The sequence below is a fragment of the Perissodus microlepis genome, chromosome 18 (assembly GCF_051167445.1).
Source record: "Perissodus microlepis isolate ML-2025 ecotype Zambia chromosome 18, ASM5116744v1, whole genome shotgun sequence".
In the NCBI taxonomy this organism is placed as follows: Eukaryota; Metazoa; Chordata; class Actinopteri; order Cichliformes; family Cichlidae; genus Perissodus; species Perissodus microlepis.
The window spans coordinates 9335443-9351744 of NC_140478.1; the positions used below are offsets into that span (position 1 = coordinate 9335443).

The 16302-nt window shown below is 39.1% G+C and overlaps 1 protein-coding gene across 2 annotated transcripts; it reads right to left on the reverse strand.

Annotated features, from left to right (window-relative positions):
* Positions 1-921: 921 nt before the first annotated feature.
* Positions 922-3998, reverse strand: LOC146367234 (uncharacterized). Of its 2 annotated transcripts, none has more exons than XM_084913760.1 (4): positions 3673-3998; positions 3366-3586; positions 2733-2905; positions 922-1942 (listed from the first exon to the last, which is right to left on the reverse strand). In XM_084913760.1, the coding sequence occupies exons 1-4, from the start codon at positions 3836-3838 to the stop codon at positions 1441-1443; spliced, it is 1062 nt and encodes a 353-aa protein (XP_084769886.1). In that variant the 5' UTR covers positions 3839-3998; the 3' UTR covers positions 922-1440. The 2 variants fall into 2 exon arrangements, with proteins under 2 accessions (XP_084769886.1, XP_084769885.1); XM_084913759.1 differs by having other exon boundaries at positions 927-1942; positions 3366-3726; positions 3810-3997.
* Between the last annotated feature and the right edge of the window lie 12304 nt (positions 3999-16302).

Sequence of the window (16302 nt, forward strand, 5' to 3'; positions counted from 1 at the left end):
AAATCAGATTTTTGCTAATAAAGCAAAAAAAAAAAAAAATTAAAATAATCAATTGTGGATTTGCGTTAACACGTATTACACCACTAACAATGGACATATGATTATCACGATAAATTAAAGAAAAACAAATAAAAAGACTGCTGACTTACTTGTGGTTCCCAGGATATTCAAAAGTAGAATGGAAGGCAGAGCCTTCCGTTTTTAGGCTTAAAACGTAATCCCTGCCTCTGCTCCACAGTATGTCTTTTGCCCCATCTTTCTCGCGTTAACCTCCAACTGGCTGCCTCTGCCCGAGCCTGGTTTCTTCCTGTTCCTGTTGTTCTTTAAAATATACTGAGGTTAAACAAATTGATTAAAACAGTAAGAGGGATATAGGAAAATAAAAAAAGTGGATTTCTAACTTATATGAACTGTTACCTTTGGCAATTAAAATGAGTCTTTTTGTAGCCACTTTTTCCACAACCAAGTTTACATTTAGTCTCAGGACAGGTGTAATTTGTGCAGGCGGGACCAAAAAATTCCTGTGATCCTAGATTGTCCCGGCTCTGTTATGCTGTGATGGCATTTTGTGAGTAGTTTGGATTGGTTGATAGGGGTGGATCACTGCAGATCACTGTGAAAGACCACCTGCCCTTAACCTTTGCAGAAACATGTCCTGATGGCAGTGAGCTCCTGGATGAAAATGCCTCCATCTGCTGGGCAAAAACGTGTCCCTGAATGGTTTGGTGACTTTGAAAATGATGTCAAACAGGCCTCAGCTTTAGCAGTCACCAAATCCAAACTCACCGCAGTACTTATGGGAGTTCTTTTAACAAGTTAGACTATGCTTTTTACCTTAAAAAAAAAAATGTATTCCCCAACTATATAAGGACACAACAGTTATTTCACCAATAATGACGTTTAACATTCAGGCTTTTCTTCGAAGAAACAAGAGTATCAATAAATTACTTTTATTGTCTTGGCAATTATATAAAAAAGATATATTAGGCTCATAAATACAAAAAGCCTTACTCTAAATTGAAAAAAAAAAAAAATCATCTTCTGCTATTTTTCCCCCATCTTCAAGAGATTTAGGAAAGAAAGCACAGTGTCCATAAAATTCAAGATAAGAAAACTGCTAAGCAAAGTTATTTAAACAAATACAAAACATAAGACCCAATGGTTACACAACAAAGACACAAAATCTGATGCTCAGATCTCATTCAGGTGTTTGAAACCTTCATCACATCATTCATTTCTAATTATTTAATATTTATAACAAATAATTTAAAAATATCAAGTCAAACACACAGAGTATATAGTGACACACAGAGAAACTTCACATTAGTCAGTGGCTTTAATCTTATTCTAACAAGTGTGTCAAAGTGCCTTTACGTCTCAGATCACTAGTTGAAAAGCTTTAAAGCAAAGATCATAAATCAAAGTTGTGTTCAGAGGTCATCATACATATGTCACATCATCTTCTGATTCCACCCAGGACCACCGGGCATCATAGCCTAGAAAAACTTCCTCCTCACTGGTTTCACTGTCTTCCTTTTCTATAATATTGGTGTGAGATGCTGTGAAACTCTCCTGAGGTTGGTGTACTGTCTGTGTCTCTCGTGGAAGTGGAGCGGGGTCAAAAGTCTCCACATCAAAGCTTTTTCTTGGTTTGAAAGATCTAAGCAAAACTCTTCTGATGGTGTCGCCACGATTTTTTACTTTTGGCGGTAAATACGTTAGAAAAACGTCCTGTGGTTGTTCATCATTCAATCCACTGGCTGGACTAAATGATGTCTGACCGAAACTTCCAGGAGCAGAATGATTGATCAAAAATTCGGAGGCGGAAGGACTCGGAGATGTTCCTTCACTAGAGTCTGAACTGAGAATGTCAGCATAGCTTTTAGGGTTTGAATTCTCACCCATTATTTCAGTCAGTTCCTCAGGGTAGCCTGGGTTTTCTCTGTGGGAAAAGAAACAGAAGTGCATCAGTCACAGGCAGGATTTAAGTTTATTTCTCTCAAGGAAAGTCTATTCTGATGCTTCAGAGTTAATCAGCAACACATCATTTTTGACCTCTTCTGCAAGGGCCTGAAAATCATGGCCAGCATTTTATGTGCCAATTTTGTGATTTATTTCTTTCCAGTTGAGTTTTCTAATTTGCCACAAACGTCCTTGACTATCCTTTGATCCCCAACTTCTCCATTTAACCGCTTTTAGAAAATCTTGCATTATTTTGCCAACATGCTGTAGGCTACTAAATTTAGGAAACTGCCGCTTGTGTATACTTGCAGGGATGCAAGAAAATTCTAGTTCAAGAGCTTTACCTTACTCCTAGTGTATCCTCTTAGCAGCTGTACGTATATTTAACATCGTCATTTAATCTTCAAAAGACTAAATAGGTAACACGCTGGGTGACCAGAACACAATAAATTAAATGTGGGGCAAAAAATATGTTTGTGTGGGACACATTAGTAACACTGACACATAGTTTTCAAATAAAACATGTCAAAGGTATGCAGATTAAACATTGGTAAAACAAATAACCTGTAAGCATAAATAGAAGGGTTTTTTAACACCTTGATCCCAACAGTCTTTTTGAAAACATTAAAGCTGTTAAAGTTGCATGCTTGCAGCAATCACAATAAAAACTTTTTTTTTTTTTTTTAAATCACACTGTATGTCTCTGTGTTCTCTTTTGCAGACTAAAATGTGAGACATTGCCTTAATATGTGGGGCACCTGGTTACCCACCTGCAGGGAAACATCAAAGGCCCATTCTCCAGGCTGCTCAGGCTTCCTGTTAAACTGCTGCCACGACTGGTTAAAGGGCCCCTATCCTCCAGTAGCCAGCGCATGGTCTCGATCCCTTCATTCAAAGCCGCCAGTTGCCGTAGGATCCTTACATCGGCAGAACGGAGCCATCTCTGATTAAACGCCACAGAGTTAGTGAGTGTTAAGGTGTAACTGAAGAAACAGGTGTGTGTGTGTGTACTATGAACTTCTCCACTCCTTCCACCCCACTATCATGCTCATTTTAATTGCATTAGAGTGGAACAAAGGTGGTGGGAGTCAACATAGGAATCCAGTCAGAATGTGGCACTGACAGGTGTGGTGAGAACACAGGTAAGAGTGGGTGTCATAAGAAATAAACTGCTGCCTGTGAAGTGGCTCAGAATGGCACTTCATACATGTCACAGTGATTGCTAAACAAGTTGTACAGGTTGTAGCTTAGCTTTGGGCAAGTAAGGAAAAATACACAGGTAATGGTGAGTCACTAAAACGCATGATGGAAACTCCATTTGGAATCTTTTCTATAAATATACCTGTATCATATAATACACACACACACACAAAATAATTATTAGTGAGCACAGAAATGTTTACCAGCTCTTTTTTTAAGTTGTTAATTTTGTCAGATAAAGCCTCGGGGAAATCAGCGCTGTGGTTTTCCCTGCCGCTCACTTCAGACCTCCGGCCACCTTCACAATTTGGAGCATCTCTCATCCAGGTCAGAAGACTTTCCGGTGTCTTCATCCCGATCTTATTTTCCAGCTCTGTTAGATCCGGGGAGTAATCCCTGAATAACCCCTCTGCCATCCCGATCGCTGGTTTTGGATGGGAAGGAACACTTGCGCGTAAATTCCCTTTAAACCTCACACACGCGCAAACCAGCCCGCACTTGTCGACTTACAGCACAGTCCGAGCGTTATATTCCTGAACGCTCCACAGTTCAGCATGACCGCGACTGCAAAACAAACAAACAAACAAAAACTTGTCACGGGAGCGCAGAAAAATCTACGAAAACGCTGGAAGTACGAACGAACAAACCAAGTGCGGCAGCTGACTGCCGTCACCATTCACAGCCTACTACAGAGCTATGCAGCCCGGAACATGACGGCGGAAAGTGGAAATGCCCTTTGTGGATTCCTCAAACAATGGCAGGAATTTCACACTGACGAGCTTCAGAAACACCTGCGAGCACCGAGCTGCGGCAGACCAGAGCGCGCCGGATACCCTGTAAATATATGGAATCACGTGACTGACTTTACTGGCATTTTTAAAGTCTAATCATACACACACACACTTCCAGGTTGAGTTTTAAATGGGTTGAATGTATTTTACCTGTTAATCCAGATTACTCGTAAACAGAGTGCGGTCTGGTTTCGCTTTCTTTTAAGCCTTAAGGTATTCAAACTTGACTCTAGTCCATCTGTGGGAAATTCCACTGACTAGTTTTCCCACAGTGCACACCAGAACGACACAATACTTCAGAGCAAATTATGTGGTCACACGTGCTCCAAGACAGTAATTACCATATTAAATAATACAATATATTACATCCATCCATTCGCTTCCGCTTATCCTTTTCAGGGTCGCGGGGGGCGCTGGAGCCTATCCCAGCTGTCATAGGGGGAGAGGCGGGGTACACCCTGGACAGGTCGCCAATCTGTCGCAAGGCTAACACACAGAGGCAGACAACCATTCGCACTCACATTCACTCGCACATTCACACCTAGTGGCAATTTGGATTATCCAATTAACCTATCCCCACAAACTGCATGTCTTTGGACGGTGGGAGGAAGCCGTAGTACCCGGAAGGAACCCACGCAAGTGAAAGCTGGTTAAGTAGTGAAGTATAAAATGATAAACCTTTGGAATCATCAGATTATTTTTTATGTTATTGTTCAGCCAAACTGTCCTTCCCTATTAGACACCCAGCTAAGCGAGATTAGTGCTAGATGGAAACAATTCTAAGTAACAGCTTTTACTCACAAGACTGCCCATAGTTCTCTAAATTGCATTTAAAGATCTATAGGAGCATGGCGAAAAATGTGCTCTGATAAGAAGAAAATGAATGTACAGGCAAGTGCAGGCCTCTTGATGGTGAAGGATGGCAGACGTAGCACTGGTATAATGCCATGAGGATGCTTTTCTAAAAACTAAGGAAATATTTCTTCTTCTTCCTTCACTGTCACACCCTCTGCATGTCCTCCTTCACGTCAACCTCGTCTAAGCTCTTTTCCTCCTGCCTTGCTGTATTCATGAACGAACATGAGGAAAGAATAACGGAACCATACAGATAGAAGAAGCACTTCAGAGTGCAGAGGCATGGGGAACTGGAGTTCAAGAAATTAAGATAGTAAGATATGAACTCCTCCATCTGTGGAGGAACCCAAGGATGACAGTTAACAGGTGACTGACACCCAGACTAACAAAGGCTGAGCAGATCTGCTGAGAAGAATGAGACAGATCTCCCAAAATGCAAAGCTTGTGGAAACCCCATCACTGCAAAATGTTTGCATTTGTTGTAAAGCTTGCAATAGTTTGGTAGGTAGGTTCTGACTTACCTACCAAACTATTAGTTAATCAGCCCACTGACCTTCCTCTGGCCTCTTCTTTCACTGTGGTTCAGTTTTCGTGGCAACACCATCCACTCTGAAAATTGGATCGCCCACAGCTGTACTTCATCGGGCTGTTAATGGATTGCTAGTGAATGCAAAGCTTAGTGTTGCTTACCATTTTTTTCCACTGAGCATGTTGTTGTGTTTCTGCTAGTATGAATTTGTTTGTGTGTTGTTGGAGTGACGTTGATCTCGTTTATCATCATTGCTGTCTTAAGTGTTTTGCTCAAATAGATTTCACGCAATTAAAAAAACAAAACAAAAACCCCCAAACCTTTGTGTGGGCTCTTTAAGTGCTCAAGATTTGCAACGCCCCATATGGAAAGAATCACAAACTACTTTTTTAGACTCATAGATGGGTCAAACAAGCAGGGAGGAAGCTGACATCTGCCAGCTGCTAAAATAGTTGATTTATTTTTGTTTGCTGTCATTTTGCCCCATATTCATGCCTCTTTAAAACTGGACCGATGGTTATATGCTTGTTGCTTTTTCGCATCTAAGATTTTGTGCAGAAAATGCATTGTTTAATACCTGTTTAATATGCAATGATGATACAGCATCACCCTAACTAAAAATGTGAAGCAAAGTTCAGAAAACATGTTAGTGATGCTTCATAAATCTCGACCTGGACCTATCACAGACCTGCGAGGGACTGCCAATACCTCATAATTAACAAGATCCAAGACTTCAGAACTTTTCATGTATGATAGAATCAAGGTAATGATGCAATGATGGTGCTGGAATTTAACAAAATACATAAACATACATACAAAGCAGTAGCAGCAGTTCAAAACTTTGGAGATCTTCATTTGAAAATAAGAACCACATCCAAACAACTAATGTTCATGTCTGTGCCTGAGCTGGGAGCACAGTGTTTATGTTAAAGAATGAGTCATGATCTCATGCATGGTTTAAAAGATGAATTTCTTCTGCCCTTTAGCTTTACCTCCCTCGGCGGCTTACGCCACGGTTTAGAGGCTCGTAAATTTCACTCACCTTTACATTTAAATCTCAGCAGTGGAACAGAAAACCTCAACTGGTTTTACTGGAGCTGCTCAGAGGCCACCAGGACGATGCTGTTGTAATAGTGACCATTTCAGGTAAACTTTATATAGGAGTCACAGTAGTTGCTGTTGGGGATTACTGCCCTCATAGAAATTGTATAAATGGATCAAATTCAATATCAGAACTATGTTTTTAACACGCAGGTATTCTGGCGTGTAAAAGTCTTGAGTCACCTCTTATTTCTTAACGTTTTGTCAGGAAAATCAAGAAAAGATGCAACAATTTATTGAAACTTCAAAAAATAAAACTCAACAACAAAAAAACATTCATATAAAAACAGGGTAAGCACATTTCTAAGGAGTTCGAAAGTTAATATTTGGTACGACCACCTTTATTCTCCAACACAGACAGAATTCTCTTAGTCAGGCTTCCTTGTAATTTTTTAAGTTCTCCAGGTTTCTGGAGAAACGCAGCTCTTCTTTTGATGTTTTCAGGATGATTCCACATTACTGCAAATTACTGTAGATGAGATTTACAGTAACTGTGCTGTAAATAGAAATTACAGGAAATTACTGTAAATTTCAGTAATGTTGAGCTCTGGGCTCTGGGGAGGCCAATCTACTGCATGACAGTGTGTGTCACTGTGTGTTTGTGAAGCCATTTCCAATCAGATGGTATCCAGATGGTATTACACAGGGGGTGGGAATCTAATGATTATAATGAGTTATTTATGCTCGAATTACTCATAGGTCAGTGTTAAGTGGCTAACAAACAAACAAACAAAGAAGCAAAAAGCACATAAATAAGACATATCTATAAGAATTCAGGTATAAGGACTGGACTAAAAATGATTGAAAAACTTTAAAAATAACAGGAAAGTGTTGCTGCTTAGAAGGGAAATAAAAAGTCATGAGGGCTGGATCAAGACTTTTTGTAGAAAGAAATGTGTTGCTGTCATTGCTGTTAATTTAGTTTTAGAATCACAAAGCATAAATGTAAGAATTTAATAGCTATTTTGTTTTTACTTTTAGTTGCACTACATAATCTTCCTTGAAACATGAATTTTTGCACAGATAAATCCATCCATCCTCTTCTGTTTATCCAGTCTGTCACAGGGCTAATAAGATAAATGCACATGTTTTTCCCCCTGTCCATGCAGCCTTAAAAAAAAAAAAGTTGTTTAACCTACAACAAAATTACAAAATTAACATCTGGCATTAACCATGAGTGCAAGGTTTATATCAAAGATTAAAATTCCTGTAGAATGGTTTGTGCCATCTTTTTTACTAAAGCAAAAAGTTATGACCTCTTCTCACCTTCTAAACCACTTAGTTACTGTATTTTTACAATGTGCATCAGTTAAACACTTTAATTCAGTGAAAATAATAAGAACTATAAATAAGACCTTCTTTTGACCTTGGTAACAGAGCATCAGCTGAAGCTCAAATGTAAACTAGATTTTCTGTAATGGCCTGCAGATGGCAGCATGTATTCAACATTTCCAAGCTCTCCATAAAAGGGTGACACATTCTGGTCTGAAAAATCAGGTCATATCTTTGCACTTCAGGGATTTACAATCACAAGTTTTGTTTTCTTAAGAGTACGGATCAAGTTTCACCACTGAGCCTGTCAAATCCTGAAAACTGAGCCTAAGTCAACACCGTGAGGTCATCGCGTATACCAGGAGAATGTAGTTGTTGTAACTTTATAGGAAAGCTCGGCCATTAAATGTCCAAGTTTGTTGACAAAGGTGCTCGACTGCTGCGAGCACGTTTCAGTGACTTCATCAGAGAGAAGCATTAACACTGATGGTAAATTTGTCAAATGTGACACAGCATTCTGCAGCTTCCTGGACTGGAAAAAAAGCATGAAGTTGAAGTGAGGAGTGAATAAAAATCAGGTTTCACTTGGTGTACGGGGGCATAAATTACTACCCACCTCTTTCAGGAAATGTGCAAGTGACCCTAAAGTCAGCGTTACATGACGCAGTGGTTAATCATAAAAAAGTTGCGCACCGAAGGAATTATGTTGTTTTTTTATGAGTCAGGGCCTCTGACTTCCAGTTTTAGGGAAATTATAAAGTTACGTAAACATTAAAAAATGGTCAAAATGTGGATATCATTGAAAGGGGAACATTACGAGCAGATATGATTTTACTGCTTCTGCCATTGCAATTAAACGTGATTTACTGTGGATCATAAAGAGGGCAGGAGGTTTGTTACGGCAGTTACCCTACTTTCTTTTCCTCAAACACCTGAAACATGTGAAGAGCAGAATTAAAACCACATCACCCTGACTGCAGAGAGTCACCCTGATCGTTAAACGAAAGAAAGAAAAAAAGATATATTAACATCCTTAGAGCCCAAATCCACAAATAATGAGTATGAACTAGGGCAAACATGTTTGAGTCGAGGGTCAGAAAAACAGCATTACAAATGAGGCGAGCGAGCCAGGAAATCCTGCTGCTTCACGTGGTCTGTGGAAGGCAGTCACATGCAAACAAAGCCAATCACTGAGGACGAGGATCCCTGGATTCCTACGGCGCAACAAGACCAGGAAACGCTCAGCCGTTCGTTCAAGTTTGCAAAGAAAAATACGCTTGAAAGTGTGGAAATCATCACATGTCAAATATGTAGTATAGAAGATATTTAAGAAGGCTGCAAAATCCTAGTGTTGGTGAGAAAAAGTTCAACATTTTTGGGGAAAAAATGTATATTTCCCTCAGTTTTGAATTTAAATGAGAAGATTATTGCCACTCGTACATCTGCACATATTAAGCTTCTTCTTGTTTAGTTTAGCACAGAGGTTGGGACTTTATCTGTTGAGCTTTGGTGAAAACAAAGAAACATCGCACAGTGATTCTGTGATACTTCATGCATTGCTGTCAGCTATGATACACAATGACGTCTGTGTAGGTGAGGGAGAAGAAAATGGCCCCTTGATAATGTAGGTGTGTACAATACTGTACACAAGTCTTAATGCATAATTTTCAATTCCGTCCAATTCAATTTTATTTATACAGCGCCAAATTATAAGAGTTGGCTCAAGGCACTTTATATTGTAAGGTAGACCCTGCAATAATACATACAGAGAAAAACCCAACAATCACATGACCCCCTATGAGCAAGCACTTTGGCGACAGTGGGAAGGAAAAACTCCCTTTTCACTGGAAGAAACCTCCAGCAGAACCAGGCTCAGGGAGGGGCAGCCATCTGCCGTGACCAGACCTAGAACAGGCCTCCATAATTTGGAGGCCTGTGTAAAAAACATATAGTTTGTTGTCATTTCTTAAACTCAATATAAACCATTTGACAGGCATAATAATGTAAGGAAATTAAACAAGTGGAGGAAAAAGACGATTAGCAGGAATTTTAAAAAAGTCTACATCAGATTAACAGTATCTGAAAGCAAAGACCTGACACAGGACCTGAGAGATGCATCTGGCTTTTCAGTTTCAGTTTGCCAAAGCTTCTTCAGAAAGTCTCAGTGCCTGGCTGTCAAGAAGACATTTTTACAAGAGGAAAACGAGGAGAAAATGCTGAGGTATGCTAAATTACACCAACCCTGGTCTAAAGTTAACGGCAGCAGGTCTTACAGAGTGATAAATGCAAACACCACTTTTTCAAATCATTGTAAATGCATATGGAGGAGGTCAGGAGAGACATACAACAGTGAGTGTCTGCAGCCATCTGTAAAACACGGTGGAGGCTGTGTCATGGTTTGGGCTGCATTTCAGCCAGTGGTGTTGGGCATCTTGTGAAAACCGATTAAAAAAGTACCATCAGATTTTGATCCACCATGTAATACACTGTGGAAAATACCTGATGGTACTTTCTTCTTGAAGGTTACGCCAAATTACACAAGATCCGTGGTGATGCGTCTGATGGAGTGATGAATCCATGTTGTTTTTTGCTTTGCACTATATTTATTTTTTGATAATTTCTTTTTATTGTTTTTCTTTAAAGATTATACAGGGGAGATGGAGGGTAACAACAAAGAAGAACATAAAAAGAAAAAGAAAAAAAAATTTAATAAATAAAACAGGTATAAAAAGGTGTTGAGTCACCATGTTTCTACAATTTGATTGTTTCTCATTATCAGTGTGATGGTCTTTATCCTGTCGAGTTTATGTAATCCGTCCATTTCTCCCACTTTTGATGTTATTGAATCTTTCTGAGTCCTTATTCTGTAAGTCAATTGTTCCATAATTTGTATTTCGTCTATAATTTTAATCCATTCATCCTGCGATGGTGGGTCTATCTTGTACCATTTTCTTGTGATTGCCTTTTTACAGGCTGCAATCATAATTTTTTTTTTTTTTTTTTTTTTGCCTGTCCCGTTTGGCTCTTTTTGCCATCACAATTATTGTCTAAAGGCAAAGAAAGCTGCCCAACGGATTTACTTTACCAAATAGACCATTCCAGCCTTGCCGTAATGGTCTATTTGATTCACCTTTTATTGTTTATTTTATTTTATTTTCACTTGCTAAATACGGGACAGACCTGACTGGGAGAAAGAAAGAGGGAAAGAAAAACAGCGGAGAAGAGGGACGGGGATAAAGGGCAAAAAACAAAAACCAACAAGATAAGCAGACAAAAAATACATATATCAATCACCTGGATCACCTGTTGAGAAAGAAAAAAAAGAGAAAACAAGCAGGAAAAAAAGAGCGATATAATAAACAACATCACGATGATCTATGGGAATATAACAGTAAATACTAAATATTAAACATTATTGTGCAGCACGTAAGATCGACAGTGCACAGTGTGCTTTGAGGTAGGAGCCAAACTATGACCCCCCACCCCCACTAGGTGATGGAGCTGATCAAAGGAGCCCCGAGCAATTGATCTGATGTGGTGGCAGAGGCTGTATCGAGACTAACGTAATCTAATAGATAATTTCTATATTGGTTAGAATTAAGATTATTTTTATTTTTCCAGTTCATGAGGACTGTTTTCTTGGCTATGCATAGGGCAGTGAAAACCATATGGGCTATATTCTTATCTGTAGTGACATAATCTAAGCTGCCCAACAAACACACTAAAGGGGAAGTTGGAATGTTACATTTCAGACACTTCGATAAGTCTTCACATATCTCGCGCCAAAACTTCTGAACTGGTGGACAGAACCAAAGAACGTGGATATAATTGTCCGGTGTATTTGACAGTGTGAGCAGTTGTTGGTAGACGTAAAGCCCATCTTGAACATCCGATGACCTGTATAGTGCACTCTATGTAGTATTTTGTATTGAATTAATTGAAGACTGGGATTTCTAATTAAATGAAAGTTTTTAAGCACATCTGAGACCAGATAAGTTAACTGATAAATCCGCTTCCCATTTTGCAATAGGAAGTGATATTGATTCATCTGTTTTAGAAAGCATTCTGTATATTTTGGATAGTAATTTGGGGGTTTTAAGAGTAAGAAATTGAACCACACTTGGTGGTGTTTGTAGTTCAACTTGACCCGGTTTAAATTTCTTTTTTACTATGGATTTAATTTGTTGATATTCTAAAAATCTTTTCTTGTTGATCCCATATTGTGTAACTAGTCTGTCAAATGGAATAAATTCTGTTCCTTCTAATATATGTTCTAAATATTTGATTCTGGAAAGTTTATCATATTATTGTTTTGTAATATGTCAGGGTTGTTCCAGATAGGTGTACGTTTGCATGGGATTAATGAAGACTCCGTCAACTTCAGAAACTCCCACCATGCTGTCAGAGAAGAGCTGATGTTGACGCTTTTGAAGAATTCATGTCGTTGGATGTTTGAGCTGATAAATGGTAGATCTGAAATCTCTAGATTATTGCAAAGTGCTTGTTCTACATCTAGCCAAGGTTAATCTAAGAAGGTATGTTTTAGCCATCCTGAGATAAACTGAAGCCTGTTGGCTAAGAAGTAGTGCTGAAAGTTAGGTAGTTCTAATCCTCCTTTATCCTTGGTCTTTTGTAGTGTTTTTAAGCTTATACGTGGGGGTTTATTTTTCCAAAGGAACTTGGACATACATGAATCTAGAGATCTGAACCAATCTTTTTTTTTAGTCCTTTATTTATCCAGGTAAAAAATCTCATTGAGATTAAAATCTCATTTCCAAGAGAGACCTGGCATCATGGCAACAAAAGTCACATACCACAATCACATCTTGTGGTGGTTTAGTTGGGATCATTGAGAATAAATAATTTATTTTTGGTAAGACCATCATTTTTATAGCGGCAACCCTTCCCATGAGTGATATGGGTAGACATTTCCACCTAGCCAGATCGCCTTCTACTTTCTTTAAAAGTGGGATATGGTTTAATTTAGTTGGATCTGCAAGCTTGGGAGAAACATTAATACCTAAATATTTTATATTTCCCGATTGCAGTGGTGTAGAAGAAGAATTATGGAAGGAGCAATTAATCGGGAGAACTGTAGATTTTGACCAGTTAATTGAGTAATCTGATATTCTTGCAAAAGAGTTTATCAATTCAATCACCCCAGAGATATTGGTTTGTGAGTTTTGGAGAAAAAGTAACACATCATCCGCATAAAGGCTGATTTTATGTTCCACGTTCTTGCATTTTATGCCCTTAATTACTGAATTCTGTCTAATTGCTGCTGCTAGTGGTTCAATAAAAATTGCAAACAGTGAAGGGGAGAGTGGGCATCCCTGCCTGGTGCCCCTCAGGAGACAGAAGCTGGAGGATGTCTGGTCATTTGTTTTGACACAAGCTGTTGGGAAATTGTATAATATTTTTAACCAGTTAATGAAAGAGGATCCAAAACCAAATTTGTGTAAAGTTGCAAATAGAAATTTCCAGTTAACTCTGTCAAATGCTTTTTCTGCATCTAAAGAAAATATTGTAGTTTCAAGGTTTTTACTATCAAATTAAGTAATCTACGTGTATTTGTTGATGAGTGCCTACCTTTTATGAAACCAGTTTGGTCAGGATGAATTAAGAGGGGGGTTATTTTCTCCAGTCTCTTTGAGAGAGCTTTGCAGATTATTTTAAGGTCTACATTTATAAGGGATATTGGACGATAGCTTGAGGGATATACAGGGTCTTTGCCTGGTTTTAGCAGGAGATTAATGTTTGCAGAATTCATATTTGATGGAAGTCTGCCCTTTTCTTTGATTTCCAACAATGTTCTGTAAAAAACTGGTGCTAGAATCGTCCAGAATTCTTTGTAGAATTCTGCAGGAAAGCCGTCTGGACCTGGAGCCTTATTATTGGGCATACTTATCAGGGCTTCCTGATCATAATTTTCAATATGTATCTATGTTCTTTCAACACATTTCCCATAATGACACCAAGATATAATAATGTACAAGACTTAGATTTTGCGATCTTGGGACAGAACCAGAACACATGGGAATGATTCACATTTACATCTCCACAGCTTCTCCAACACGGTTGTGGTAATGAAGTGTGTTTGCTTCTAATTTTGGGTGTTATAAAAAATCGAATTACATTTTTCCAGCAATGCGATCTCCAAACACGTGATGATGTTGTTGCCTGCTGTTTTTTCCAGATTTGTGACCATTCCTCATCAGATATGTTAAGTCCCAACTCTCTCTGCCACTTCAGTTTTACATACGTTGTTGTGCACCCTCTTGCCTCCATTATATGCTCATAAATTGTAGAGATTTACACTATACTTACACTATATTTAAATATAAATTTGTACTTGATTCAAAAAGTTCTGCACCTACTTCCAGTTTTCCTAGCATATATAAAGAAATTTGGGGTGGCTCAAAAAAATGTGCCTGCTACTGTATATCATAAAAATTTAATTTTCATAATGCTTTATTTCAATTTATTATTTCTTGTTCCCACCTTCTTCTTAACTGCAAGTGTATAAACTTTCATCCTCTTTAGTCTCACTGATTTTAAAACCGCCCCCACGACGGTAAGTCAAATTGTTGTGGTGTTTGTTTTGTGCAACTACATTTTTTTTTTAAATAACAACATTAGCTTATATTGATGATCAGTTATATGGCATCATTTATATGGCCTCACTGCTGGAGGCGCCTTATAGCAAATATGAAAGCATTATTGATGTCGACAGAAGTCAAGTAAGTGTGTGTTGGAAAACATTTATTTTATGGATTTCACAGTAAGCCTAAACACTGTAAAGTAAAGGTGCAGTGTAAAGAGGGGAACTGTTAGTTAATAACTCCTGCAGTGCATGAATTTTTAGTTAAGCAATCACGCTGCTCTGTGCATCTGTTTCCACTTAGGGACCTACAGAGAGATTAAATGAATGTGGAAAAGTAATGAATCTCACATGTAAAGAGAGGCCCATTTACATCCTGTAATGGCGTTGTGTTCAGTCAAACCATGACATAAAGCACAAATCCTGGAAGAGGACACAGCATTTACAATGCATGACAGGCATGTTAAGTAGTCCATGAATTTTTTTTTACAGAAGGCCTCGCAAACATTAAACTGTTTCTGTTTCCTGCTGCACGTTACAATGTCAGACTGAAGCAAAACACAGGCAGAAGCGCACACTGCGTGGATGAGCATCCGGGCAGGCTTGTGCACACACTGATAAGCCGCACTGTCTGACTGCAGGGTCATCAATAGATTCCTGCTGCATCAATCTTTGTTGTTTAAACAGATGGCAGCGGCACCAAAGAGCTAGTGCTGCGCCTGATTGAATGCTTGATAGGAAAACCCAGAGGAGCCTGTGTCAGAGGCCATACTGGCTAGTAGATTCTAAGCACATTAACATTCCTGAATAAATAACCCCAGGGAATGTTATTGTGGAGACATTAAACAGGATTTTCCTCCCAGAGCTCCAGAGAAAGGCCAGGCATCACTCAGGGATCTCTACCGCCTGGAGTAAGGAGGAGCTGGAGAATCCAGTGCACAGAGGAAAGATCTTCCTATCCTCCCGAAGAAAACATTTAAACTTCTGGGAACTGATGCGAGTTCCAACACAGGAAAGAATTTCAGATATTTTGGTTTGATGTCCCTTCTGACAGTGGCGGTCCTGTTTGGCGCCCCGGGCTAACACTCCCTCTGCCCCCCCCCCCCCCCCCCCCCCCCCCCCCCCCCACACACACACACACACACACACACATAAAACATATTAAGGATTGTACATTAACATAAAACTGTTGTCGGAACCATACTGAATTTCGCCAGAGAAACACACACACACATATGAAGAGAGAGAGAGAGTATGCATTGTATGCAAACGGCTACCAAACAGCCATCATAATTCGTCATCCAATGAGAACAGGAAGAATCAACAATTGACAATGACTAATTAATATTAAAATCTGTAACATAATGTATTGTTTGGAGTTTAGTCTGTTACTGTTACTATTTTTACCATTTCTTTTTGGAGCAACTGTAATCCACATTATTTCCTTAGGGATTAATAAAGTATTCTGATTCTGACTCTGATTGTTTCAGGATGACCTGCCATTATCCAATGACACATCTGCTTACCTGCATCTTTTGCTCGTTTCTCTTCTTTTCTATTTTTTCTAAACTGAGCACCTGATGGCTTTGAACTTTTCTTGTCCATCTTACATTGGTTTTAATTTTGCACTCCAGTATGAACACAAATCCCCCAATTTGAGGATCGCAACAACATAACCTAATAGACCTACACCTTGGTTCACAGGTTCACTTTGTCTAGGGTTTATTTCTGGGATTTCACACAACCCAGGATTCAAATCATGAATACATAATGGGCTTGGATTTACAACATTATGAATGAAATGTGCTCTATCTGGGAGCAGCCGGCCCCCTCCCCTTTCGACGGGTTGTGTGTGAGACATGAATACGAGCAATTTTTTATTTTTATTTTTTTTTGCCGATGCCCGTGATGCCGCCCCCCACCACGATGCCGCCCCGGGCAACCGCTCGTGTCGCCCGTATCAACAACCGCTACTGCCTTCTGATACTACT